Source organism: Lepidochelys olivacea, assembly GCF_965140295.1.
Source record: "Lepidochelys olivacea isolate rLepOli2 genome assembly, chromosome: 2".
In the NCBI taxonomy this organism is placed as follows: Eukaryota; Metazoa; Chordata; order Testudines; family Cheloniidae; genus Lepidochelys; species Lepidochelys olivacea.
In genome coordinates this window covers 246,022,243-246,047,139 of record NC_140412.1, presented here as the reverse complement: position 1 = coordinate 246,047,139, position 24,897 = coordinate 246,022,243, and the positions used below count along the sequence as shown (strand labels likewise).

At 42.0% G+C, this 24,897-nt stretch overlaps 1 protein-coding gene across 1 annotated transcript in view; it reads right to left on the bottom strand.

Annotated features, from left to right (window-relative positions):
• Positions 1 to 21,766, bottom strand: part of PITRM1 (pitrilysin metallopeptidase 1) — a 42,552-nt gene extending 20,786 nt beyond the window's left edge. Inside the window, exons 1-15 of the mRNA XM_084620841.1 lie at positions 21,623 to 21,766; positions 18,144 to 18,246; positions 16,522 to 16,628; positions 15,562 to 15,713; positions 13,841 to 13,955; positions 13,670 to 13,766; positions 13,010 to 13,170; positions 11,694 to 11,820; positions 10,944 to 11,032; positions 10,114 to 10,242; positions 7,565 to 7,678; positions 7,031 to 7,127; positions 4,325 to 4,459; positions 2,463 to 2,601; positions 857 to 973 (exon numbers count right to left, since the gene is read on the bottom strand). Coding sequence (XP_084476967.1) covers positions 857 to 973; positions 2,463 to 2,601; positions 4,325 to 4,459; positions 7,031 to 7,127; positions 7,565 to 7,678; positions 10,114 to 10,242; positions 10,944 to 11,032; positions 11,694 to 11,820; positions 13,010 to 13,170; positions 13,670 to 13,766; positions 13,841 to 13,955; positions 15,562 to 15,713; positions 16,522 to 16,628; positions 18,144 to 18,246; positions 21,623 to 21,675 — 1,735 coding nt within the window. The 5' untranslated portion in view covers positions 21,676 to 21,766. The remainder of the gene's footprint in view (positions 1 to 856; positions 974 to 2,462; positions 2,602 to 4,324; positions 4,460 to 7,030; positions 7,128 to 7,564; positions 7,679 to 10,113; positions 10,243 to 10,943; positions 11,033 to 11,693; positions 11,821 to 13,009; positions 13,171 to 13,669; positions 13,767 to 13,840; positions 13,956 to 15,561; positions 15,714 to 16,521; positions 16,629 to 18,143; positions 18,247 to 21,622) is intronic.
• Between the last annotated feature and the right edge of the window lie 3,131 nt (positions 21,767 to 24,897).

Here is a 24,897-nt window from a genome sequence, read left to right as displayed (position 1 = left end):
AGTCCTGCACTTAGGATGGAAGAATCCAATGCACCACTACAGATTAGGGACTGAATGGCTCGGCAGCAGTTCTGCAGAGAAGGACCCAGGGGTGACAGTGGACGAGAAGCTGGAGATGAGTCAACAGTGTGCCCTTGTTGCCAAGAAGGCCAATGGCATTTTGGGCTGTAGAAGTAGGGGCATTGCCAGGAGATCATTCCCCTCTATTCAACATTGGTGAGGCCTTATCTAGAGTACTGTGTCCAGTTTTGGGCCCCACACTACTAGAAGGATGTGGAGAAATTGGAAAACATCCAGAGGAGGGCAACAAAAATGATTAGGGGACTGGAACACATGACTTATGAGGAGAGGCTGAGGGAACTGGGATTGTTTAGTCTACGGAAGAGAAGAATGAGGGGGGATTTGATAGCTGCTTTTAACTACCTGAAAGGTGGATCCAAAGAGGATGGATCTAGACTATTCTCAGTGATAGCAGATGACAGGACAAGGAGTAATGGTCTCAAGTTGCAGTGGGGGAGGTTTAGGTTGGATATTAGGAAAAACTTTTTCACTAGGAGGGTGGTGAAACACTGGAATGTGTTACCTAGGGAGGTGGTGGAATCCCCTTCCTTAGGGGTTTTTAAGGTCAGGCTTGACAAAGCCCTGGCTGGGATGATTTAGTTGGGATTGGTCCTGCTCTGGGCAGGGGTTTGGACTAGATGGCCTCCAGAGGTCCCTTCCAACTCTGTTATTCTATGATTCAATATATTGCCATATATATGAAGCCTTTTGATTTCCCATTCATTCTACTTCTCAAAGTAAAATGTCAGCAAATTAAACTGTTTCTTCGTTTTATAAAAGATTTAAGTTCACTAACCTGCAAATGTCATCTCCAGCTCAGTGAATGGGATTGTGGGCTCAATATCAGATACTTTTAGAGCTGGGAGACAGGAGGTATCCTGAGGTTTGCTTTGAAGAGCAATTAATTCCAAACCTAATAAAAGCAGAATATTAAGATTAATGCTTAAAGGTTTCCAATAAAAACTATCAAAACCCAGTGAAATTATGTAGCTAAGGGAAAAAAAACAAAAAAAAAACCACATTTCTGTGACAGATAAGAGTGATACTTCCCATTCCCAACAGCTCCCGCAAACTATTATAATCACTGTATTTTATTGAAATGCACATCAGAGGGCATCATAGAAAATCCATCATCATCCTAACAGGATAAAGTGTTTCTATCTCCACCCTTTAGGATAGCTCATGATCCAGAGATTAAAATATTTAACAGACACCTACCAGCCAGATGTCAAAGACCTCCCGCTAACAGCAAACTCCAGGGACGACAACACAGCTTTCAGGTGAAAAAGGTCAGTATCCACCTGGAATTCTTACCAGAGTGCTCTCTCTGGACCTTGCTACATGTTGGTTGGCTAAACCTGTTAGTCTGTTTGAAAAACCTCAACCTCTATCTTTTATATCCGCCTCTGGCTAGTGGTTGCTTTAAAAAACCTCAAGTTCACCTTATAATGTAGGCGATCTCACCTAGCTGCTAGAAAGCTGCTCTCCCTTTCCCAAGCCCAGAACCTCCAGGCTACTCTGATGTAGTATCTCAGCTTCTCTACTCTTCTAGATTTTGTTTCTTTTTTCCTCAGTGAATACTTTATAGTCTGCCCTACTGCTGATGTTTACAGCTTTCCCAAGCACCAAGGCGTGTAACTGACATGATGTTTGTATGTTTCACAATTACACACAGATTCCAAGTCCTGTTAATTTCATTTAGGAGCTGCTTGAGTAAGCTACAATGTTAGAGAGACCACAATCTGCAGCCTGAAAAAGACATCATTGTATCAGTTCACATTCAGCCTAGAACAATAAAGAAAGCTCAAACTTTTCGGAAGTGCTATATAGGTCTTCTCAGTTGGTCATACAAATTTCCCTCACAACAGTGATGGAACTGATGATACATGTCTGCTGTCCTGAGAGCAAGTTCACTACATGTTTCTAGTATTAGCAGGTTAATGTTAAAAAGAACATTGCCTCCCCCCTCTCCTCCAAGGCTCTGATCAATTTCTTCATTTTTTTAAGTGAAGAGTACTCTAGATAGTCTGTATTCGCAAAAAGAAAAGGAGTACTTGTGGCACCTTAGAGACTAACCAATTTATTTGAGCATGAGCTTTCGTGAGCTACAGCTCACTTCATCGGATGCATACCTCTAGATAGTGGAATCTATTGGTGATGTCTTTAACCGTACAGTTGTCTTTTACATGCACATTTGAGCGCACACAGATTATTTTAAAAAAAAAACAAACAAAAAACCCACACACACCAGTAAAATCTTCCACTTTCAAAACAAATGCTGATGGACTTTTGGTATCTATATATAAAAGAACTATAAATATTCTGTAAGTGACAAATAAAATAGCTGATTGTCATTTTTTTAAACCGTTATCAGAACTAAAAAAGCATTACAAGATGCTAACCTTTTTCATATGTTTGTTTCTTCTCTTCTTCAGAAAGAGCATTAACTTTTTGTTTCAGTTTTTCGGCTTCCAATTTTGCTTGTTTTTCATAGTAGCTTTCATCTGGACTCATCGACAGAGTCAATCTATGTGGATTATCCTGTACAAATACATTCCCATAACAAAATATTAGGTTTAAGGACTGTTTCTTCCTCCCTTTCATCTTTAGATCCCTAGATTATTGCCATCACCAAGCAGACATATACCGAATGCATATTATTTTGCTTGCATATCATTTGAAGCCACTTAAGGTCTCATTATTTCTTTCAGTTAAAATCCTACCCTTTGATACATTAATAAATAAGGGGTAGAAAAGGATGCACATAGCCACAAGCATGAGCACAAGCATCCCTCTATGACACTTGAGCAGCCAGCATCCTTCAATGACATATTGGTCACTGGTCTAATTAAATCAATATAAAATACACCAGTGTAACTTTCTCACATAGACAAGGTCACAGACATGAATGTCCTAGAAAATAACCTAATTAACGTGCTAGGATAGTTAGAGCAGCCTAATTAGACCCTTTCCCCAGGCACTTCCCACTGTCTACCTAAGAGCAAGAGCTCAGAGACTCCACGTGAAACGGAGCTCCAAGCCACAAAGAGGGTAGATGCATCCTATACAGCCACCTGAAATCCTGCCTCAGAGGTGTAATGAATAACCCCAGTTCTCCAGCCAGGGAGTCCACCTGCAGTGTGCAAATTTTATAATTGCTATTAAATTCTTTGTTTTCTACTCTGAAGCGGGGAGCTGATATATTTACTGTGAATTTTAACCTTACAACTCAAATAGTTTCTATTTTATATAATATTGGGGAGGCTAGTAAAAGGACACAGTGAACATGAAAACCGTCCATTTAAAATATTAGTTTAAAAAGGTCAAGATACACTTGCTTCTGGGGAAGCAGCCCAAACCATTTCCTCAGAGACAAAAGGCAAACTGATATTTCAGCAGGTGTCAACAAAATTGAATGGACTATCACCTTTAGCCTCATCTCTACTTATGGCATCAGCACCGTTTGAAAGACAAAAGATGCATCATTGAACTGGGAGAAATCCAGCCAGACTGCTGTAAGCATATGGTGAGAGCCTGTGTTTTGCCTTTTATTTCTTTGTAATCAATTCTGACTTTTATGCCTTATTAATTGTAATCACTTAAAATCTATCTTTCAGTAGTTATTGTTTTATCTAAATCAGTGTGTGTTTGGATTGAAGTGCTTGGGAAACTTCATTTGGGACAAGATCCGTGCACATCATTTTCTATTAATGAAATGACAGATTTTCTATGAGCTTGCACTACACAGAAGGAAATAGCAGGGCAGTACAAGACGCACATTTCTGTGGACAAGTATCGGACTGGGAATTTGCTAGTGTCATTCTGCAATACAATTCAGGAATGGCTGGCTAGGAGCACTCATAACTTAGATGGGAATAATTTACATGCTAGAGGCTGTGTGTGAGCAAGGCCAGGAGTGATTGCTCTCACAGCAAAGCAGTGTAAAAGGCACCCCAGGACACAGCTGTTCAGCAGGCCAGACTGTACACTGGGCAATGTCACACTTACATTTTGCCCAGAGAGTTCATGTACGCACTTTAGTTGGACATTTGGCAAAAATGGGTAGTAGCTTCATTTTTGAAAGGTTTAAGGTGTATATGATGAATGGACTCCATCTGTTAATGCTGACATTTAATCTACCTGCAATACTGGGTTTTATAATTAGGAAAAAAATCAAGAGGCCTAAAGCTAGTACTATTGTCACAGGCTCAAACAGTGTGATATAGAAATTAGTATTAAAAGAGCTTTTTCTTTAGTCTCTTACCTTAAAATACTGTTTAACTTTTTCTTGAAGAAATGTTGGGTTGTCCTTGAGGTGCTGCCTGAACTGAGTCACTTTGTCTGAAATCTTCAAAAGTTCCACAGGGTCTCCTTCATGATTCCAGCAGGAGGCTATGTACTTGAATGACAAGAAATTAGATAAACATAACATTTAACTGAATATACAGGCATTTCATGGATTGGTATGCATATTCCATAACACACACATTACCAGTCCTGTTTATATATGTATAGCAGACAAGCAACACTTCAGTAATACCGCCATTTGATATGTACATAAGGTAAAAGTGACAATATTGTTTGTTAAAAGAGACATCAGAGGTTAATTCCCTCCCTCCCCCTCAAAAAAAGTTACCTTGGCAGGCTCCCAATTTTCTAAGTTTTCACCTTAAGGAGTCTTTTCACATTTCTCCCCCTTAGCCCAGATCTCACCCATCCCCTTACTTTTTAGAATACACAAATATTCAGTCCAACTGGGAGGAAGGGCATGAAAAAAGTAAAATTGAACCAGAACTTTCAAGAGAGATCAGATTCTACAGTCAGTTACACATTTGTATGAGTTTTTCAGCCTAAAGAGAAAACTGTGTTTTTACATAACTCTGTTATGCGTTTAAATGGGACCACTGTTAACATAGATAAGATTTTATAAGCAGAAGTCTGCTGAGCCTTTTTGTTTTGGAGGTTTTGTTTTCGTTGTTAGGACTTGTGGTATGGGAGAAGTTATTAATTTTAAAATTTGTGAAACTACTATTGAAAGTTGATCAACATACTATACAAGAACCTGAACTGAAGAGATTGATAGTTTCTGTTCAGTAGAAGAAACATTGGGGATGGGGTGGGGGAGAGAGAGACTTGAAATAAAGTACACTACAAAGCAAATGTTAAATAAACGAAGAAAAATTGTTCTTGAACTGCATTTATCAAAATTATGTTTTCTACAGTTCTCCATTCTCATTTACTGAATATATGTTTATATACACACGTGTCCTAAGCATATAACAATTGTCAAAACTCTAAAAAATATTTAAGAATTCCGTGGGAACTTTCTGTTGCAAAGAACATTATTCTCTCTCATATATCAATTGAAATATCAACTGAAAAATGGGTAGGTTAGGTCTTGGGCAGAGGTAAATTTTTCTACAAACCTTGGAACAATAACAGTCTGTATTAAAAGAATGCTTCAAGATTTGGAAGAATTTACCATTACTCACTCATTAACTTTGATCATTCTAGCAACAATTTGACAAGTTCAATGTGGCTCTACAAATGTCAAAAAAAAATAATCAGACAAATTCCTCTCTGACTGCATTCTAAAACTAAAGTGTTCCAAGTTCAATAAATTTAACTTTTGCTTTTTTGTCACTGTTGTAACAAGAAATTAACAAAAGAAAAGCGAGAACTCAGTTACTGTACTGAACTTCCCGAGTTAAGTTCTAGTGTTTTTAAACTACCATCCCTAGAAAATGAAGTTATTTCCATTTTTATTATTAATAGAAATATGGAAAGATTAATATGGGATCTCACTGCTGGAGACTTAAGCAGTTTCTTTTAATAAAGTACATTTCTAGAATATTTTCTTGAAGAGATAATCCTCAAACTTTGAATTAATTGCTTGCAGGTCTTATCAATTAAAAAGAGGGTTTTTTGCAGCAGAATTTAATCAGACAAGCTGAAGACATTTTTGAAAAATGGTGATCACCTTAGTGAGAAACTTATAAAGCTCTTTTTGCCAGATGCCAACTTGAAAAGAACAATGAGACATTTTAAATTGAGTTTGATTTGATTATTCTATTTCATGCATTTCTCTTGCTGCTGTCCCCTCCCCAACTCTCCTGGTAATCCCACTATCCCACTATAGAAGACCTCCTAAAATGCTCACTTCCTTTAGATCTTAGGGAGATCCACTGGTGGGATTTGCAGGCTGGAGAAAGCATGGAACTTGGATTACATAGTGGAGAATGGGATATAAAGAGTCCCAGCAAAGTGCGGGAGGGTACAGTGGTGAAGACAAGAAGGGTGACAGCAGAGTGAGGGATAGTGGACACGTGGAACACAGGGTGTAGCAAAACGGGGGAGAGTAGAGGAGTTGATCATTGGGAAAAGCAGAATGTGAAATATTCCACCTCACCTGCAGATCCTATAACTCACAGAGCCCCCACACTTGACAAAGCTTAGAAGGCTTCTCAGGGTTCCTAAGAGCCACCCACATTTTCTAGGGGGCTCATCTCTACAATTGCTTCTATGTGGAAATTTTAGGTAAATATTCAAGCCAGTGCATATTTTCATGTTTAAACTATGAACTTTAATTACAGCAGCAAAACTAAGTACAGGGGACCAAGTATTCAGTCATTATTTATATAGCGCTATGGGGTACAAGAGGCCTTACAAATGTGTAAGTCCATGCCCTGAGTTTACAAGCCCAGGAGAAATCGTTACCCAAGCAAGCAATCCCAGGGGACCTAATCATGTAAAGATTAGGGGATTGAGCCCTAAATTAGACAACTAATACAAAGTCTAATGACAACAGACCTTTGTTGATATTGAGGGGAACAAAGGAAGGAAGACAAAAAAAAAAAAAGATATTTCAGGAGAATGTCTGCATGAGAAAGGCCTTGCAAAATCTGACCCAGAATTCTAAGACACTGCTGAAAACTGACATTGTACCTATACAGAAAAAAGGAGCACTTACTGATGTCAGGGCAAGTCCAAAACTTGTAGACTGATGCTTCATCTGGATTTCAATTTTGTGAAGTAGGGCTTCAATCCTCTCTTCCTCAAATCCTTTCCTTTGGGGAAAGTTTTTGTTTTGTTTTTTTAATATAGATATAGTGTGTGTACATATATACACATACCCCCACATCCCCGAGAGAAGAACGCATGCACCCATTAACACATGAAAATGAATTATAGTATTGATGAAGCATTGGTACTTAGTATGTACCATATAGAATAAAACCAATATGAAGTATGATCATATTGTGTCATTTAATGAAATAGCACTATTAACTCCGAAATATTATGGTGAGGGGCACACTATAGGACAAGTATTTAAGGAAGCAGGGAGGAGAGGGGCAATAAATAAGATTAGTTCTTAAAAGTATTGAACCATTGGAAATTGCTACTTTAGTGTAGTTTTCATACATTTAAAAATACATATTTTAAAAATATACTTCTAGTAATAGTTTTTGGTAAAAGAATACTTCGAGAATTTAACATTACTCACTCAATAACTTCATCTATTGTTCTAGCAGTAATTTGTTTGATGGTTTCTATGTCTTTCTCAGCAATTCCCTGCAGGCCTACACTGAAGTAAGCCTCTTGCGTGCAGCCATTAAACCTAGAATTAAAAAAACATTTATTCCACTGGTAGGTACTGAAACTTTGACACAGAACCACAGAAAGGTTATAACTAGTTAATGAATGTAAAAAAAAAAAAAAAAAAAAAAGTTAGAATTTACAAGATCTAGACTAAGATGGAAAAGAAAAAACCTAACAAAAAGGCAAGGAGCCAAAATCTTCAGCTATTTATTTTTCAGTCTCAGTAGGAATGGTACATGGTTTTTAAAAGTTTCAGCCATAGTTCGAACTAAAGAATGAAGAACAGCTACAGAACCAAAACTAAAATAGAAAGGACTGAAAAAATCTTGGAATTAATCTGTATTAGTGTTTTCAAATACAGAAGATTTTTCTGTATTTATATTATTTTCTTTTGATAGCAGACACGAAGAGGAAAACTCTTTTTAAACCAACACGTTCATTTTACTTATGACAGTGAGTAGAAGGGGTCTACAATTTAGTCTTCAAATAGCAGTCTTTGAAAATTGAGTGCAGAGATGATATTTTGGGGGTTCCATGTTTGTGTCTCAGTGACTCAATAGATTTAGGGAAACTGGGATAAAGAAATTGTAGTCCAAGTTTTCACAAGTGACTAACTTTAGGGCTCAACTCTAAAAACCTAAGGTCCCATTTCCAGAAGTCCTGATCATCCTACAATTCCAACAGCAGCCAATATAATAGGAGCTGTAGGGGTTCAGCACTGGTGAAAATCAAATCCCCTGCACTTAAAATTTAGCACACCAAAACTGAGCCACCCAAATTAGAGGCCATTTACATTTCCCCCACCCTCCTAAATGACTTGTCAAAGACCATAAAGTGATCCAGAATTCAGAAGTGTCTAATTCTCCGACTTATGCTCATTCCTCTAGACTATTACTCCAGGGGGAATTGTGCACCACTGTGCATGCGCAGAATTTATGTCCTCCGCAGACTTCTTTGAAACACAAACACTCAAACCGCCCACCCCCGCCCCGCAGATCCCCACTCCCCCTGCACCTGGACCAAGCCGAAGAGCCATCCACACCTGGATCCCAACCCCACTGAGCCCCACTCCCCCAGCATCTGGACCCCGCACTGAGCGCCCCCACACCCAGATACCCCACTGAGCCACGTTTATCCAGATTGCCCCACACAGAACCCTCATCTCACACCTGGATCCCCCACACTAAGCCCCTCCATATTTGGATCCTGCCTTGCTGAGCCTGCCTGCCCACATCTGGTGCACCTGGCACAGCTGGGCAAGGCTCTGGGGTGTTTCTGGGGCAGGCCCAGTCCTTGCGCTGTGTCAGGGTTGGGTGCAACCTCGCCACTGAGTCTGTATCCCAGGGGGAGCTGCACAGTGGCCTGCCGTCTCCAAACAGCCAGGGGCCTCTCCCCCCAGAGCCATGCTGGAGCCTCCTCTTTTATTTGAGGAATAAAATTTGCAGAATTTTAAAATATTGTGCACGGAATTTTTATTTTTTTTGGCACAGAATGCTCTGGGGAGTAGACTATGCTGCTTCTTAACGTTGCACTGATAGATACATATAAGCTAAATTGGAAGTTACCAATGAGTTTCTTGCCAAGAAGTTGCACATTAACCTAGTAGGTACTAAATACTGTCATTTTAATTGGAATGAAGTGTAATTATTTAAAACATTAAGTACTCAGAAATGATTCTACCAGCAGTTATACACATGGGTATCTTTACTCATATAGAGTCCCATTTCTCTGTTCAATATATTACAAAACAATATCTGTACAATGCTCTATGTCTACAAGAGACTTTTGGAAATGCAAGGTAACTTAGATATTGTACTATGAAAATCTGATGGTATTTCATTATACCAATAAAGATGTGTTTGTGACAGTCTTCATAGTGCACTAAATCAATCAGAAAAAAAAAAAACCATAAGTAAATAAAAGCCTATCAAAGATTAAATTTACTGACTTTTCCGAAGTAATCCTAAAGCACTTAAGATGTCAAGATAAAACAGTTTTGGATATTGAAAAAAAATACTTTGACATGCGAGAGACTGCCACAGGGTTTCAATCCACTTGCTCCAGTGTATAGAGACAAACATACATCTGAAAACAAATGTTTAAACATTGTATGCAAGTAATTGGCAATAGCAAAATAGCAACATGGATTGTGAATTATGGGCCTTATTCTCAACTCCATTAAATCAACGTAAGTCAAGAATAAAACTATTTGTGTATCTTGCAAGGTCAAAATTTACACTTGAAGATACTTCACTGTTCCACTATGGAAAAGAGTAAAATACACCAGAAGATTCTTGTATAAAAATAGCCTGAAAATAATAAGAGTTAGCTTTCTCCCCACCTATCCTTCGATTTATTTTTTAAAAAAGGAAGTAATTTTATAACAAGAGCAGTATCAACGTTACAGGAGTTATTGTCATTAAAAGGTGATGAAAAGTGAATTGCGACACTTACCCAACATCAGGAGAAAAGTCTGTACCAAGATTGGCCTCAAGTAAGGCTTTGTAGAAGGGAGAATTAGGTCCACCAACCAACAGGGAAGACAACAGGTTAAGCGTGAAAGTTTCATAAGTATCTGTAATGCTAAGTAAAAAAATAAGTTTCAAAAAAATCAGTGTTACAGCATGGTTTTCTTTAAAATGGGATTGTGGGTATTATGTATTATATTTAAGTTATTGTTGGTATCAAACTACAGGGTGTGGGCTGGGAAGTGTGTGTGAGGGGAAGAGCAGAGGTTTTTGTTTTGTTTTTTAAAGTCACTGACAGTTGTGCACACGCAGCTTGGGATCCTAGAGTCAAACTGGGTTCTTTCCACCTGCTACATCATTGCCAGTCAAAGGTTTTACTGGTTGAATTAGGCCCTGAGGTACATCTGGGCAACCCCATTACATGTAATAAGTCTGCCTAGATGCAACTCATTAGCATACAGTGAATCATTGGTCCCTAAACACTGGTCCGCAGAATACATGGTATTGGCTCTTTATTTCCACCCGCTAAAGTGAAAGACAGTTAAAAATACATTATTGCTTTCTTAACATTAACTGCTCTACATAAGAAATTGATGTAATTGTCACAGGGATGTTAATTTAATTGGAAAAGGGAGAGAAGGGAGGGCCACACAGTCATGATGGGATGTGAGGTGACCCACACTATGAAACAAATTTGAGAATCCTTATAGTAAACAATTTTGATTACGCTCATGGTGAAATAAACTCTTAGTAAGTTCCTGATTTAAAGGAATAAGCATGATTCTTCTGTTGAAATTTCATTTTCAATACACTTACTCTGTCAGCAAGAAGCTAACACTGATAGTTGTCTGCTTTGTAGGGTCTGCAGCAAATGAATCTGAGCCACATTTCACATGATGCTCTCTCTGTCAAGTATAATAAATAAGTAATTAGAGGCAGTAACATGATTTAAAACATTAAACTTGAACGGAAGTTAATAATAAAGCATAATTTGTGTTTCTATAGTATCTTCCTTCTGAGGATTTTAATACACTTTATAAACATTAATGAGTTAACTTGTAAATTCATGAATACATTATCCCTGCTTGTTATCACCCACGTGAGGTAGGTAGTATCTCCATTACAAGTAGGAAATTGAGAAAGAAAGGGCCAAACAAATCCTGCCCTAACTTCCATCCCATTTGCATCCTGGTTGCAAATTAAAGCAGGAATTGGTCCAGAGAACAGAGCAAGCTTCTGGCAGAGCTAGGAATTAAGCCCACATCTCCTAACTCCCAGAACTCTGTGTCAATTGCTAGATGGATAATTCTCTAGTTAGTGAATACAGTGTGGCAGTCTTCAAACACTGAGGGATCATTGAGACCCTAAATATAACAGTATACAGATCCTAGAAGTCAATCATTTAAATTTATCATAAGGCCCAAAAACTGTTAACACTTTTACAACCAAACAAAATGTGTGAGTGTTCTATAAAAACAAACAGTAAGTTGAATAGCATTGCAGAGCAGACTCAATATTTAAAGTAGTGCAATACAAAGGCTGGTTATATATTTATCTTTTACTTACAGGCTTATCCCAGAGTTGCTGAACTGGGATGGCAGTATTTGGTTCAATTCTATGAAACTTAGTCAGCGCTTCTTCATGAATTTGTTTTAAATGCTGCTCCAATGGGAAGTTACCATAAGTGAAGAACCTGCATTTTAAATGTAAGATTAGGATTTAATTTTTTAGTCTGCATGCATAATACAGCAGCAATGAAGTCTGAATTTCATGCATCTTTTAGTGAGTTATATGCAGAAATGAGTGTGTCTTCATGGCCCCCAAACCTGTCAAAAATGTCACCAAAAATTCTGCTGCAGAAATGGAACTAGCACACACTAATCAGAAAGTTATTCAGAGCTGAAGATCCCATGCCATTTTCCAGTTTCATGCACTGAAGTCAAGAGCACTAAAAGCCAGCAGCTAGTTTGTAGGACAATCATACAGTACTCTTGGCGGGAAAAAGCTGCGTGTCCAAACAACCTAATCCCAGCAGGAAAATTCCCAAAACAATATGTTTTTTAAAAGAGAAGCAAGGTTATTTAGCTTCTTGCAATACAGATAAGATCGCACAATCCTTGCCTCAGTGAGGTTACAAATTTTGGCCTCATCCTGCAATTGGGTCCACTGAGGCAGATCCTTGCACTTGCAAGGAGCATTATCGATTGACGGTGGCTCCAGGAGCTGCCTATGCTGATCATATTGGATTATCAAGATCTATATTTAGACATGTTAGTAAAAGCAGGATGAAGAGAGAAACAAAACAGGGGGATGCGGCTGGGAAGTCATCATTGCAATAGCTTAATCAATTTCTCATGAAAGATGCTGGATTGATAGCCCTCTAAGCTGAATTTCTATTTATCCACATAATTGGTTCAGAAAAGGGAGAAGCAATACAAGTTTCCCCACTAGTACCCCTCAATTCTATCTGAAGGAATCACCTTTCAGTCTCCATGTCAAGTGAATTATTAGCTTCTATGCAGGCCTTGCCAAATATACCAACAGTTAATGGCTGAGCAATGTCAACACCTACCAGTAGGAATCCAATACCATTACCTCATGTCACACAAGCCACTGAAGAGCCATCAGATTATAACATCTTTCTGTGACTTCCAATGTGGGCTGGATTTGAATGAGTGACAAAATTTAAAAAAAAATAAACAAAATAAAAAAACCCTATACCCATTTATCCATTCTTGGGGCTATAACATTTTTCCTCACGCCTTACTTAGTAAACACTAATATAAAGTAAATACCTGCTTTAGTGCGAGAGACACAGGTAAACACATACACGGTTAACCCAGTATATCACCTAAGTCGTCAGCAACAACAATTTAAAGTACCTAGCATTGCTTGGATGATAATGAGTGGCATGGAACTGTTTAAGCTGTTCCCATGTAAGGTCAGGAATACTTAATGGGTCTCCACCAGATATTACACCATAAGTGTGATCAGGAAGGAGTTTATTCTGTAGGTGTTGTGAGAATAACCTCTCATTGTCTGTCTTAAGGGAAAAAAAAAAAAAGATACATTTTAGCAAGCCATCGGAAGAAACTTTAAGATTAAAAATATTTAACAGTAAGACCTAATCTTATAGGCCTTACTCATAAAAGTAATTCTTACACAAGCATGTAGTCCACCAGTTTCATTGACTTTAATACAACAATTTTTATTAAAAAGTTTTTGTCACTTTAATCAGATCACTAGTGGCCTATTGCTGCAACATTATAATTCCAACCTTTGCTCAAAAGATAGGACAACAGCAAGATTCACTACTTAAATACTACATTTATATAAATAATAAGCTTTTCAACAGACTATCCTTCAAAATAAATCTTATTCAATCTATCTTCAGAAATACTATTGAGTATACGAGGTTAATAGTGGGGAGAGTAGAGCTATTCAAACTCAATGAAACTATGAAATTGCTAATCTGTAATCTCAACTATTTTAAATATTCACAATGCACTTTTATAGTGTTGATAATAAAAGCCAGAACTTACAAATGCCCCTTTCATTTCATTAAAAACAATTCCTTTGAAGACTAGTGGTGTCTGAGGATCAGTTGGATTCTCATGCTCTAACCTCCAACCTTCTTGCCTGTAAAAAAGTTTTAAAATTATAAGCAAGTCTTTGATTTTTAATGTTTATACACACAACTGTACAAGTCTTACCAGAAATCTAGTTGTCGCAAACATGGGAAAAAAGCAGCATCCAAATACACAGACAGGAGATTCTGAAAATCCTTTGGATTTTGTGTTGAAAATGGGTAGAGTGTGTAATCACTGGCTGTATACAAACAAAGTCAAATATTAATGACCAAAGTATTTTAGGAAGTTTGCAGTGCATTTCACTTCCTATTTTTATTTTAAGTTTGATTGTCCAAATAATTAACTGGAACTGAGCAGAAGCTCGCTAATTTGCACACCCAATAACTTCTGTAGAATGTGATGGTTTCTCCCCACTCCTCAGCAAAGATCTAATACTATAGTAAGGAATTCATTGCTAAGACGGCTGTTTTGTAAAAGTGATGCTAACAGAACATTTACTTATGTGCTATGAAATACCAAATAGTACACCTCTACCCAGATATAATGCGGTCCTCGGGAGCCAAAAAATCTTACTGCATTATAGGTGAAACCACGTTATATCGAACTTGCTTTGGCCTTGAGCATTTCCGTTATTAATAATCACTTCCCGCCCGACTGACCTCTCAGAATCCCCAACCGATCCAACCCCGCCGCTCCTTGTCCCCTGACTACCCCCTCCAGAGACCCCTGCCCCTAACCACCCCCAGGACCCCACCCCCTACCCAACACCCCTGCTCCCTGTCCCCCGACTGCCCCGCCCCCATCCACACCCCTGCCCCCTAACAGGCCCCTCCCAGGACTCCCACGCCCTATCCAACACCCCCGTTCCCTGTCCCTTGACCACCCCCCGAGACCCTGTGCTCCTTATCCAACCCCTCGGTCCCAGCCCGGCACCCTTAACACGCCACTCAGAGCAACGTGTTGGAGCCAGACGCGCTGACGCGCCAGAGCGTGCAGCCCCGCCCCCCGGAGTGCTGCTTTACCGCGTAATATTTGAATTCGTGTTATATCGGGTTGCGTTATATCGGGGTAGAGGTGTATATGAAAACTAATCTATACTTGTCAAATGAACAAAATACATTTTATGCATCAGCACCAACTTGCTTGTTTATAAAATTCAACATTTTGCAATGGATCTCCCAGTCAATGTAATTAGAAAGGTTCAACAATATTTATAAATAACTATAGCAAAAACAAACAAACATGGAATTTAGGAAGTAAGCCGTAATCATAAAGTAAAAGATAATTAACAATACTGTATATGCCAGGGGTTCTCAAACTTCATTGCACCACAATGGGTGCAGGGGGTGGAGGGATGGCTCAGTGGTTTGAGCATTGGCCTGCTAAACCCAGGGTTGTGAATTCAATCCTTGAGAGGGCCATTTAGGGATCTGGGGCAAAAATTGGTGATTGGTCCTGCTCTGAGCAGGGGGTTGGACTAGATGAGCTCCTGAGGTCCCTTCCAACCCTGAAATTCTATGATACGACCCCCTTTTGACAACAAAAATTACTACACAACTCCAGGACGGGGGAGCGAAGCCTGAGCCTGCCCGAGTCCCACCACCCCAGGTGGGAGGGGAAAGAGGGAAGAAAGCCAAACCCTGAGCCCCACTGCCCTGGACAGAGGGGGTGAGATGGGTGCAGAGCCAAAGCCTTGGGCTTCAGGCCAAGGTGGCTGGACTCGGGCTTCAGCCCCACAAGTCTAAACTAGCCCTAGCGACCCCATTAAAACAGGGTCGCAACCCACTTTGGGGTCCCAGATTGAGAACCGCTGAATTATACGCTCTTAGTTATCTTGAACTTACCTGTGAATGCATTCATGAAAGTGGACAGTGATCTGTTTAACATTTTAAAGAAAGGATCTCTGCAAGGATACTTCTGAGAACCACAAAGCACGGTGTGTTCAAGGATATGTGGAACACCAGTACTGTCCAATGGGGTGGTACGAAATTGTACACTGTAAAAGAATGCAACACAATAGTTTGTGACCAAAAGACAGCACGTCTATTACTTGTTTTGTAGTTTAGCCTTACGTGAAAGGCAGCATGCTTTAGTAACTAAACTAGTCTTCCAATACTGGTGCTGCTGGGAGGCAGAAACATCATATCTTTCAAGGGGAAAAAAAACAAGCTCACAATTAGAGGACTTTTGGGGGCTCGCCAGGAGAATGTATACCTTTTGGATGATATATGGTGTTTTTCCAGTGCATGATATGCGGTTCAGCAGACAAATTAAGTAGCTAAGGTTGTTGATAAAACAGCTGAAGTAGCTAACACCTATATAGTAAATGTACGTCCCCTTTTGACAGTGACTATAGCAATAATTGTTACTAACCTTACAGGTAAATTGTGTGAATTAAGTTTTTGACAACATGTGAAAACTGTACCACTTTAAGTTAAAAACAGCAGCATCTTCTTGCGTAGAAGCTCTTAAATCCATTTAAGAGGGTCTTACACCAACTTAGTTTACAAAGATAAGCAATCAACATAAGAGAAATTGATAAAGCACTCTGAAATGGATTTGATAGTATGAATTTTTCCTTACTGAAAAAATAAACTCATTTCACTAATTAAAAGGCAGAATTCAAATTAAGTTTTTCAACAGTTTTGGTAAAATAGGATTTTTTAAAATCTTGCAACTATGAGCTTCTTAAATGGAAAGTATTAGTAACGTTTGAGTAATATGAAGCTATATTAGCATTTGCAGGTCTCAGGTCGATCTTCATATAGAAAGTGCCTTATAAATACTAATACTAAAATGAATACCTGAATAGATTATTGGAGTCCTCACGTGCCACATGCAAATATTTGGCTCCTGTGTTCTCATGACTAAGCTTCACTGCAGTTAGGAATAGCTCAGGAACAGCTTCTACCTACATTGGAAGAAAACTTCCATGTTAGTATTTATATAAATTCTAGGTAAAATAATTTGAGAACACTATGAAAAGAACCAGCTAGCCTCTGCTGCACATCAAACACTAGAACTGAACTAGAAGAAATTAAGGTTATGATGGAAAGCAAAAACAAAGAATTACATACGGAAGATTACACCACCATATCATTCAATATTATATTAAAGTCAGGCACATTCAAAGGATTAACAGTCATCCCACTATGTTTTACATGCAAGTATGCTTTACCTTCCTTGTCTTTGTTGTTTATGTTGCAACCCTTTTTTGATATATTACAAAAAAGTCACCAATATTTTTAAGAAACAAAGTATTAAGGAGTAACATAGAAAAGCCTAGGATTTTACTGTGTTCCCATTTGCTGAAAGGTGCACTGTTATGTACGCAGGACATTGACAGATACTTTCCACGTGCTATAAATGATTTTGCAAGACCATTTGCTGCTTATGTACCTCCATGTTTCTGAGAGCCAGATCAAGCACTTATACCCTCATCCTGCAGCTGGATTTATGTGTAGGTCCTGGCCCTCACACCCAAATGGAGTCTGATTAATATCAATGGGACTCAAGAAGTCACTAAATTGCATCAATTTCAGGATCAGATCCTTAGGTTGTAAATAAAACTTAGTTGGTGAATAAAACATTAGTGGTACGGGTCTATTTTTAGCAGATAGTTTTCATAGCATGTTGAATCAGAGGTGAATAAATACAAGAAAAGTAAATTAAACAACACAATTACCTGAAGGGCAGAAATTGTGTCAGAATTAGTAACCAACAATACTTGTCTGGTATAGGAAACAATCTTTGAACAATTTGGCCACTTGTATAAATTGTAAGGAGAAGATAAAGTGTAAATTCAGAAGATAGGGTACTGCGCTAAGGATCTACTTGCTATTACTCGCTTCAGCTCAGATCACTGATTTTGGTCAACTTACTTCCAACTCTATGTGCTAAAGTTTCCCCTTTGTAATATGGGGATAATGACAGACTTCCTTTAAAAGGATATCAGATTAAAAGAGCTATATAAATATTGCTACTTCCACTACAATAAATAGGGTATGCCTCCCCGACTTAAGAAGAGTTCATATTTTTGTAATGACTTACAGAAACAAATAGCAAAGAACACACAGTGAAATACAAATACTGACAGATGACTGAATGTTTAATATAATAGTTTTCAATGGCTTGAGTTTCTTCTCCAAAGTTTACATACAAGTCACTGTGTTTTCCTTATAACAAATTCTAACAGAATTAGTATCTTCTTTTAAAGCAGGCATTTTGTTTTAGCACTGCCTAAAGATTTTTGTCCACAAGAATATTTTAGCTGCTTCTATTTGATACTCAAAGCATATATGTAAATATTTACCCTGCAACCCTAACTCTTGGTCTCAACTTCTGCAGGAAAACATCTAACACTAAATTCTTTTGTCCAGTTATAAAGTACTCACAGTGAGAGATCGAGAAAAAGACAATACTGTACCTGGTTTACAGTGAACCCATGGATTTGTTCTCCTATCTTGTATTGTAGTGCTCTTTCATTTGCAGGCCCACTCTTCCACCTCCATGACTTTTGATTCAAAGTCCTGAAATAACATTTTCTTTTTGAAAAAAGATGCAACCGCAAGAGTAGGTTTCTCTGTACCTTATCCCCTTTCTGTGCTTAATTTTGGGGGTGGGGAAAAGGGTGTATTATTACAAATATTGCATTCTATAGACCAGTGATTCTCAACCTATTTACCATTGTGGGCCACATGTGTGTTATGTGGGCTGCATCCAATGCTACCAGCATGGCCCTGAGGATGTCACCTGGGCCGCAGCTGGGTGCTGACTGGGTTGCAAGCAGCCCATTGGGCACAGGTTGAGAACCACTGCTACAGACAAATGCCACGTTCCTACCTAGAAGACTTTTCAAGATAAAGTTGAAATTATTGCAAGATCGGAGCCTCATATGAACAGCCCCTCCTTCCCCCACGCACACAAAATTTCACTGACTTCAATGGGCATATGCCTATATTGAGCTCATTTCAGGATTGGGGCCTAAAACAAAAGAGGCAAACATTGGTTAGGGTGGGTGTCAACTTTAGGGTCTTGTCTATATTGGGAAAATTTCAAAACAAAAACAAACATTCCCATCAGTTCACCAAAGCCCTCCTGCAATCAAAACTCCAGAGGCCAGACCTATTTTTACCTCTGTGTTAGTTATGTCAGTTTTTCTTGCTGAACTGGTAGGAATTTTTGTAGATGCTTTCCAGTGTAGACATGGCCCAGAATTATGCAATATTTTAAGGGAGTAATGTGAGGACTGGGGAGAGCAATCAGCATCATTGGGTTATGTCACATTGATCAGAGTTATAGGAAGTAGAAGACTTTGAGTGAAGTAACGGTTTTGCTGGGGTAATATCAGGGAAATAAACAAGTTCTAGATAATAGGATGGGGGAGGTTGTGTGTCAGGGTAATAGTAGAAATGTAGCTGGGAAGGACAGTTAGAAGGAGGGACCACAGAGTGATTAAGATCTATGGAGTGTGAAGGAGGGGTTTCTGTGAGGCAGTGTCAAATGGATTATGACCTCACTAGGGGAGGTATTTCTGTAGCAGATTAACAGCAGGGGGTGAAATTGTGCATGTTGGTATAAGGACCCTGTGTGTAAATGAAGAGAGGGAGCATTATCAGGAGTAGGGACTGTGAGGGGGTCATATTAGAGACGGCCAGGATGATATGTTAGGATGTGTATGGACGAGGGGAATGTAAAATTTATAGGGGATAACAGAAAGTTTGGTACTGTAAGCACACAAACTGGGGGTGGGATGGGGAGAACGATGCTATTGGGGTGGTGGGGAAGGATATAGAGGGCTCAGGAAGGAGGATGATATGGCAGGTGGAGGAGGGCTACGAGAAGGATAGAGGGGATGTGTGGGGAAGAGGATAATATGGGAATATGTAGGGTTGGGAGAACGAGGACATGGGGTGTGCTGGGGGGAGATGTCTGGAAGAAAGGATGATATGGGGGAATATATAAGATGTGGGGGGGTAGGGGAAAGGAGGGGATGTGGGGAGAAGGATGGTGTGGCAGCTGGGGGGGAAATAGAGGATGTGCAGGAGATGTCTTGAGGGGCAAATGCTGTAGGGTATGTGGTGAGGATAGAGGGGATATGGGGGTTGCTGGGGAAAGATGGATGTCTAGGGAGAAGAATGGAGTGGGGGGAGGATACAGGGGATTGGGGGAAGACGTCTGGGGAGACAAATGCTGTGGGGGGAGGATACACGGTGTGTGTTGGGTCTGGGAGAAGGGGGCTACGGAGACAAATACTGTGGGGTATGAGGGAGGATACAAGGGGTGTGGGGGGCTGGGGGAAGGGAGGATGTCTAGGGAGGCAAATGGTGTTGGGTAGGATATAAGGCGTGTGGGGAGTCTGGGGGGGATGTCTAGGGAAACAAATGCTGTGGGGGAGGATATGGGGGTCTGGGGGAAGGGGGGGGTCTGGGGAGACGAATGCTATGGGATGTGGGGGAGGATATACAGGGTGTGGGGGGTCTGGGGGAAGGGGGGGATGTCTAGGGAGATGAATGGTGTGGGGGGAGAATACAGAGGGTGTGGGGTGCCTGAGAGAGACATACGCTGTGGGGGGACGATATAGGGGGAAGGGGGGGATGTCTAGGGAAATGAATGGTGTGGGGGGAGGATACAGAGGGTGTGGGGAGGCTGGGTGGTGTCTGGGGGAGACGAATGCTGTGGGGTGCAGGGGAGGATATGGGGGGATATCTAGTGAGACAAATGGTGTGGGGGGAGGATACAGAGGGTGTGGGGTGCCTGGGAGAGACATATGCTGTGGGGGGAGGATATAGGGGGAAGGGGGGGGATGTCTAGGGAGACGAATGGTGTGGGGTGCGGATACAGAGGGTGTGGGGTGCCTGGGAGAGACATATGCTGTGGGGGAGAATATAGCGAGTCTGGGGGAAGGGGGGGCGTGTCTGTGGGAGACGAATGCTATGGGATGTGGGGGAGGATACAGAGGGTGTGGGGAATCTGGGGGAAGCCTAGGGAGACGAATGGTGTGTAGGGGGGAGAATACAGAGGGTGTGCGGGGTCTGGGACAGACATATGCTGGGGGGGGGGAGGATATAGGGGGGATGTCTAGGGAGACGAATGGTGTGTAGAGGGGAGAATACAGAGGGTGTGCGGGGTCTGGGACAGACATATGCTGTGGGGGGGGGGGAGGATATAAGGGGGATGTCTAGGGAGACGAATGGTGTGTAGAGGAGAGAATACAGAGGGTGTGCGGGGTCTGGGACAGACATATGCTGGGGGGGGGGGGGAGGATATAGGGGGGATGTCTAGGGAGACGAATGGTGTGTAGAGGAGAGAATACAGAGGGTGTGCGGGGTCTGGGACAGACATATGCTGGGGGGGGGGGGAGGATATAGGGGGGATGTCTAGGGAGACGAATGGTGTGTAGAGAGGAGAATACAGAGGGTGTGCGGGGTCTGGGACAGACATATGCTGGGGGGGGGAGGATATAGGGGGGATGTCTAGGGAGACGAATGGTGTGTAGGGGGGAGAATACAGAGGGTGTGCGGGGTCTGGGACAGACATATGCTGGGGGGGGGAGGATATAGGGGGGATGTCTAGGGAGACGAATGGTGTGTAGGGGGGAGAATACAGAGGGTGTGCGGGGTCTGGGACAGACATATGCTGTGGGGGGGGGATATAGGGGGGATGTCTAGGGAGACGAATGGTGTGGGGGGGAGAATACAGAGGGAGGGGGGCGGCTGGGGGCGTCTAGGGGAGACGAATGCTGTGGGATGTGGGGGAGGATACGGGGTGGGCCTAGGGGACGGGGGGGTTTCTGGGGAGGAAGATGCTCGGGGCGGGCGACGCGTGTGAGCCGGTGGATGGGGCGATCGGGCCCCAGGACCGCCGTCCCCGCCCTACAGCGCCCCCCGCTCGGCCCCTCCTCACCGGCTGAGGCTCAGCAACAGCAGCCGCCGCGCCGCCCGGTAACGGCCCCACATGGCTCAGCCCGTGACCCCCGGCGCTGGAACCCGACTGAGGCGCCACGCCGGGCCGCGTCCGGGCCTGCCGCTGCCTGGGGCCTCTGGCGGGGGCGGCTCCGCCCCGAGACCCGCCCTGCACCGGGCCCTCATTGGCGCGGCTGCCCGTGGCTCCGCCTCCCGCCGGCGGGGAGAGACGCCCCGGTCCCGGCCTGGGCCCGGGCCCGCGGTCGCCCCGGCGCCTCCGAGCCCGGCGCTCGCCGGTTGAGCGCAGCCCGCGCGGCAGCGACAGCCGCCCCGGGGCGCTCTTGTCTCGGGCTCGACAGCGGGAGGCTCCGAGCACGGTCACCTCGCACCCCCTTGGGGGGGCTCCCGGGCATTTCCCGCCGCGAGGCTGGGCTCGGGGGCGCCCGGCGTGGCTCCTCCGCGGGGTCAGCCCCGCTCCCCTGGGGCTGGAGGGCAGCCCCGCTCCGCTGTGCTCAGAACTAGTCACCTGGTGGAAAAGACACAACTTGGAAAGGCGCGCGGGGGAGGGGGGCGCTGTCTATTGTCAGGTTCGCAACTCCTCGCTCTGTCTATATCGGAAACGCTCATCATTGCCGCGGTCCGCCTTGGGTTAAAGAGACGGGAATATTCGGGAAGTCGCTCATCCAGTTTTGAACCGGCCACCCTCTTGGGGTGCTTTGTCCCCCAGCTGGTTCTGGCAAAGCTGGACATGGCTTTGTCCAATACCTGATCGGGGGTGGCGCACGTTTTAAGAGTGCCCCACTCAGGCACAACTTCACCTGCACCAGTCCACACGAGGTCATGGCCTCCAGTGCCGGTGTGCCCTTCCTGCTCCCTTTCTCCAGCCGGTTGGTGTGTGCAAGGTGAGACTGGAGGAGGTGGGGTGATGCCACCAGGCGTGAGTCCATGTCATTCCCAGAAGTACCAGAATATCTAGTATTCTGGGAATGCCTGAGTGGCCACCCTAGATATGATACAGAAACACAGTAATCCGATCTCTCTCTAATAGGGCTCGACATCAATAGAGCACCTATGGCATCGTTTCTAGTGTTTATTTCTCTGATTACACATATTTAATAGGCCAGGCATGCCAGTTAGTATTAAAAAAAATTGAACAAGTGTATAGGTGAATGTACTTTCTCTGAATATCTAAGCATCTGTTTGTCCTCTATTTTGCTGGACATGTAACTGATGGGTTCATTTTTAAATAATACCTGCTGTATTTTTGAGCCATTCTGCTACAATTGGATTATTTTTCTTTTTCCAGTGAGACGCTACCAATAGTTGAGCAGCTACTAAAGATGAGAGATTAATTCTTCATGTCCTTTTATATGTCCATTTCCACTAGGAAGTGCTAGGAAAATTACCTAAGGATCATTTGGTAATGAATAAGTAAGTAAGGAAGTGTTATTTATTCCTTCTCATAACTCAAGAACTAGTGGTCACCAAATGAAATAGGTTTAAAACAAACACAAGGAAGTTTTTCTTCACACAACATACAACCTGTGGAACTCTTTGCCTCAGGATGTTGTGAAGGCCAAGACTACAACAGGGTTCAAAAAAGAACTAGATAAGTTCATGGAGGATAGGTCCCTCAATGGCTATTAGCGAGGATGGGCAGGGATGGTGTCCCTAGCCTCTGTTTGCCAGAAGCTGTGAATGGGCAACACAGGATGGATCACTTGATGATTACCTGTTCTGTTCATTCCCTCTGGGGCACCTGGCATTGGCCACTGTCAGAATACAGGATATTGGGCTAGATGAACCATTGGTCTGTCCCAGTATGGCCTTTTTTATATAAATAGCCAGCCATCTGTGATTCTTGGTTATGGATTGCATCCCACTAATATCTAGTGACTGGATATGTCCACCATACATGCATAAAATCTGATCTTTCACTGCAATTTCTCCAACACTTATTTCTGTTCAATCTATATGTATATTTAAGCTGATTAGAATTAATTACCATTGAAACAGTATGTTAAAGAAATTTTCTTTTATTGTGCAACAAACTGAGGTTACTGGTCCTCTTTTTCCAGATCAAACCCCAACCCTCATGAATAATTTGTACTTTCCCCGGCATATTGTATAAGGTTATTTTTTGTGTTAGGAAAGTTGTCTGCAAAGATTAATATAAATTAGTTTCAATGTTTTTGTTTCCTAATTGACCAAATATTGTCACTTCTATGAAAGGTAGCTTTCTGTATTGTGACGGGGCAAGGCCAGATGGCTATAGAAAAGTAGTGGGAGATAGGTATATTAGCTCCAGGCTAAACAAATCCCTGGTACTAGGATAAGTGAAATGGCAGCTGTTCCAGGTCAATTAAGACACTTGGGGCCAATTAAGAACTTTCCAGGAGGCAGGGAAGATGCTAGGTTGATGGGGACACCTGAAGCCAATCAGGGACTGGCTGAAACTAGTTAAAACCCTCCCAGTTAGTCAGGTGGGTATGTATGTTAGGAGCTGTAGGAGGAAGTTATGCTGTTGGAGAGATTGAGTAGTACATGCCATATCAGGTATAAGGAAGGAGGCCCTGAGGTAAGGGTGAAGTGGAGCTTAACAAAGTCAGGGTTGCTGTGGGGGAAGTAGCCCAGGGAATTGTACATGTCATGTTTCTAAGAGGTCAGCTACCATAGCTGATACTATTAGGGTCCCTGGGCTGGAGCCTGGAGTAGAGGGTGGGCTGGGCTCCTTTGCCCCCTGATTAATCATTGAGACTGGGAGACAACAGAGACTGTGCAAGGAAGGATAACTTCTCCTCACCTCCCTTGCTAGCTTATGATGAAAATGGCTCAGTAGACTGTAACCCTTGTCCCTAGAGAGAGAAGGGTTACGTGGAGGGTCAAAGTGAGCCTCTGAGGCTAGTGAAATCCTCCAGGAAACATGAGACCCACAGAGGCAAGGACAGAGCTTTGTCACAGCATACAACTATTTTTTCCTAGAAAGTTGAAAAACATAATACCTAACTTGAAAGTATTGGTACCCTGGGAGAGTAGGCCAATTAGTTTTGATCTCTAAATGCAAGTTGGCAAATTTCTACTTCCAAGGTGGAAAGTTCAGAAATTTACAAGCAACTCAGAATAGTGGGTCAGAACAAAAATCGTTGTGCAGTCTTAAAGACAATCCTGAAAACCTACTCAGTTTTTAAAAAACTAAGTTCTAATTAATTTCACATACCGCACCTGTTACTGATGGCTCGCACATTCTCCTAACTTGTGGTTTTACAATCACATCTC